Raw genomic sequence first — 3,580 nt, forward strand, 5'->3', positions numbered from 1 at the left:
TTTCCTTTATCTACTCTCTTATCAGTCCTTATCCCTGTTGAGAAATGTTGCTGCTGTTCACACCACAAACCAAAAAAAAAACTCCAACTTAAACAATTTAAATACCTCAGAGGGCTCCTTCTAAAATCATCAAGAGAGAAGAGCTGTGTTAAGAACAACAATTCATATTTTATTTACAGTGCAGAAAACAGATCTCTGGTGAAGTAACAGTAGTTGATTAACCAATACTCACTGATAATTAATGGCCTACCTATTATGCATAACAAGCATTCCTTGGTTAAAACATAGCAGCAGTGCAGAAAAATAAATGCATTAAAATAATTTGTAATAAATAAATAATATCACAGATACAAGATAAAATACTCAAAGTGCATTCTCTTTGAAATGATAAAGCATTTTTTTAAATTTAAGCCTTTATTGTTTTTCCCCACCCCCCCGTCAGTTTATGTTTTTGCCGTCCGGGAGGAAGCGGGCAGCGAGTTCAGGAAGCGCTGCAGCGTGGAGAGGTAATCCTCCGGATGGCACCGCATGTGGGCGGCGTGCGTCGACACTTTCCACTTCCTGCTCTCCACGGCCACTCCCCTCTTCCTCCAGGAGTCGATCAGCTTCTCCATGACGGCCGTGCTGCACAGGGCGTCGTTTTCGCTGAAGAAGAAGAGGGCCGGCGCCGTGACCGGGCTGTTGTGGAACACCTGGATGCTGCTCTCGTAGAAGTCGGCCGTGTGGGATTTGAAGAGCCAGAAGTAAAGCATGGCGGTGTTTTTGACGAAGCTCTCCAAGCGCGGCACCAGAGTCTTGCCGAGGCCTGAAGGACAAGAGACAGTTAATAATTAAAAGGCTTATTATGAGTATAATTTGATTTATTTTACTGTTTTGGGACATTCAAAGACTAAACAGTCATTCAACAAAAAATAAAAGAGATAAACCAAGACTTAAACATTGATTAATGGATAAACTACTTACAGATACTATCCTAAAGCAGGTCAAACAAGCTGCTCCAAAGAATTCCTGACTAAGTGGAGCAGCAGGTCAGCTGGCTGATAAATTATTTAAAGAGCTGACACAAATATCTGACACAAAGGCACCCTGACCCCCAGTGGGACAGTGGAGGATCACTCTCACTCACCTATCGCCATGTGCTCCAGCGTTCCAACAACTAGGCTGTCATAGACGTGTCCCATCACCCTCCGGGACAGGCCTGCGCGCTCTTTAGGTCCCTGTGAAATGTGGGTGAGTATCTGGGTGAAAGTGAAGCCGCCGATGGAGGACGCATGGACCAGCACTGGCCTCTCCGAGAACCGGGGCTCCTCCAGAACTTTCAGAACTTCCAGCCCGTAGTCGAGCCCCCATCGGGGCCACAGGAAGTGCATGACACTGCTCTGGACCAGCAGGACGTCCATGCCACGGTCCAGGTAAAGGTCCCTGTACTTGGCCACCGCCCCCGGCTGAGCGCCGAGCCAAGAGAAGAAAACAAGCAACGGGCGGGATTCGGAGGCGGAAAACGACTGGTTCTGCGAGGTGAGAGGCGAATCGGAGAGCGAAGTAGAAGAGGAGTCACTGAGGGTCAGAGCTGCTGGTGAAGGGGACGAGACGGAGGGTTGTTCAGATTCTTTGGCAGGACATACAGTCTGGTATTCAGCCCCTGTGAGGGGTGTGTAATAATAAGTTATGCCATTGCGGATCCTTCTGGCTATGAACTTCCCTCTGGTGACTTGATCAGATGTGATTGCTTCAGTCCTGAAGAGACTGAAATAAGAGACAAGTCAGATTTATTTATTTTTTTTAAAAAAAAGGAATCAATCGCAGAGTGTGACAGAGAAGATTGAGTCGCATAATCATTCAAAATACTATTTAACTTTTATTCGTATTCTCCTGAGACCCGGATATAAACCCTGATTATATGAGTCATGTGAACTGTTGTCAATAAACAATGCAAACACAATGCTGTAGTTAACTGCTGACGACTGTCTTCACTATGCTTAGCGAAACCTTTCAACGACAAGATCCCCTTTTCATAGCACAAAATGTTGCTGTGTGTACACCAATCAGGCATAACATTATGACCACTGACAGGACAAGTAAATAACATCGACCATCTTGTGACAAAACAATGTTCTGCTGGGAAACTTTTGGACCTGGCATTCATTCGTGTGGATGTCACTTAGACATGTAGCACCCACCTAGACCAGACCAGGCACCCCCACCCCATAGCAATGACACAGACACCCACACAAAAACGGTTTAGGAACAACTCAAAAAAACATGAAGAACAGCACAAGGTATTGACCTGGCCTCCACACTCTGCATTCAGTATCTGTGGTTTGATCCACAGAGGCCCCTCTCCTCAACCCATAGGACCCAAAGGCCCCCCTACTAACAACACTGTGTTACCAGACACCACAGGACAACTTCAGAGGGCCTGTGTCCACTCTCTGATGAGTCTCAAGGGTTTTGGAGGCACAAGTGAGACCTACACAATATTAGGAAGGTGGTCTTAATGTTATGCCTGACCGGTGTACACTCCCATTGCCATTAAATTAAGTCTTGCTCAGCCTTTTAAGGTGTTTTCTATAATATACCATTTCTATACTACATACTAATACCTACATATTTTGTTAACAACTTATTAGATCTTATTTTAGTCTTTCTTGTTGTTATTATTTATTGTTCTTCCGGGATATGTATCCTTATACTTTATGGATGTCTAATTTTTTTCTTGCCTGGCGCACAGAGAGCACTATGATCCCGTGGCGTACATCACTGTCTCGCTTTAACAGCAGGTTGAAGAGTCAGCTAATCTATCTAATGCACCTCTTTGACTCGTTAACCATTACCGGGTCTCGGGAAAACACAGGACAGGTCATTTATTTTAATATACATGCAAGTTCCGCAATGCAAAGCGTGTCACGCGCAAGCAAAGCCGAAGCGACGTATAATCTGTTACCCCGTGGGCAGCGCAAGGTTTCCCATTCTGCGACGCCTTCTCCTCCCGGGGTGAGCGAGGGAAGAAATAAAATGTAGCCTGCCTCGACACCGGCGTATCCTAGCGGCGGATAACCCGAGGAGGATGAATTGAGGAAGAAGGAGAAGAAGAAGTGACGCCGGCCGGAGAGCCCGCCTCTCTATAAGTCCCGCAGTACTCCGTGAGCGCGCACCCTCCTTCCTGCGACTGATGCGCGCACGCTCCCGAGCGAAAAACTGGAGCAACGCGCAACCCCGCTTAAAACCAGAGTTATTGACGGTAAATAAAGGTTAGAAGATTAGGTATTTATAAACCAAACGTCAGGTTGAACTTCATTAACCCCCCTCTCACTTCATGCGTCTAAATAGGGAAATATCACAAGGTCAGAAAAGGTCAGTTTCTCGTGACCCGCTAACCAAATAACCGCAAGACACGTCTGCGCCACAAGATGGCGCCACAGTCCCGTTTTACAGACTGAATCAGAAGAGCTCACTCATCACAAAGTCACCTCTTAGCACCTTCTATGTTGTTCAATGCTCTGCAATAACTGATTTGTCCTTGTCCTGTACGTGTTTTAGTTGTTTTTCTTTATCAATACAAAAAAAAAGACACGGGTAT

The 3,580-nt window shown here is 45.8% G+C and overlaps 1 protein-coding gene across 1 annotated transcript; it reads right to left on the minus strand.

Moving 5' to 3' along the window:
* Positions 1-443: 443 nt before the first annotated feature.
* Positions 444-3,011, minus strand: LOC311508887 (transmembrane protein 53-like; the record flags this gene model as incomplete). Its single annotated transcript, XM_084573874.1, has 3 exons — positions 2,945-3,011; positions 1,127-1,746; positions 444-805 (listed from the first exon to the last, which is right to left on the minus strand). Exons 1-3 carry the CDS (start codon positions 2,968-2,970, stop codon positions 444-446), a joined length of 1,008 nt encoding a protein of 335 aa, XP_084430000.1. The 5' UTR covers positions 2,971-3,011.
* Between the last annotated feature and the right edge of the window lie 569 nt (positions 3,012-3,580).

This window comes from Chelon labrosus (assembly GCF_963514085.1).
Source record: "Chelon labrosus genome assembly, chromosome: 23".
NCBI classification, from domain to species: Eukaryota; Metazoa; Chordata; class Actinopteri; order Mugiliformes; family Mugilidae; genus Chelon; species Chelon labrosus.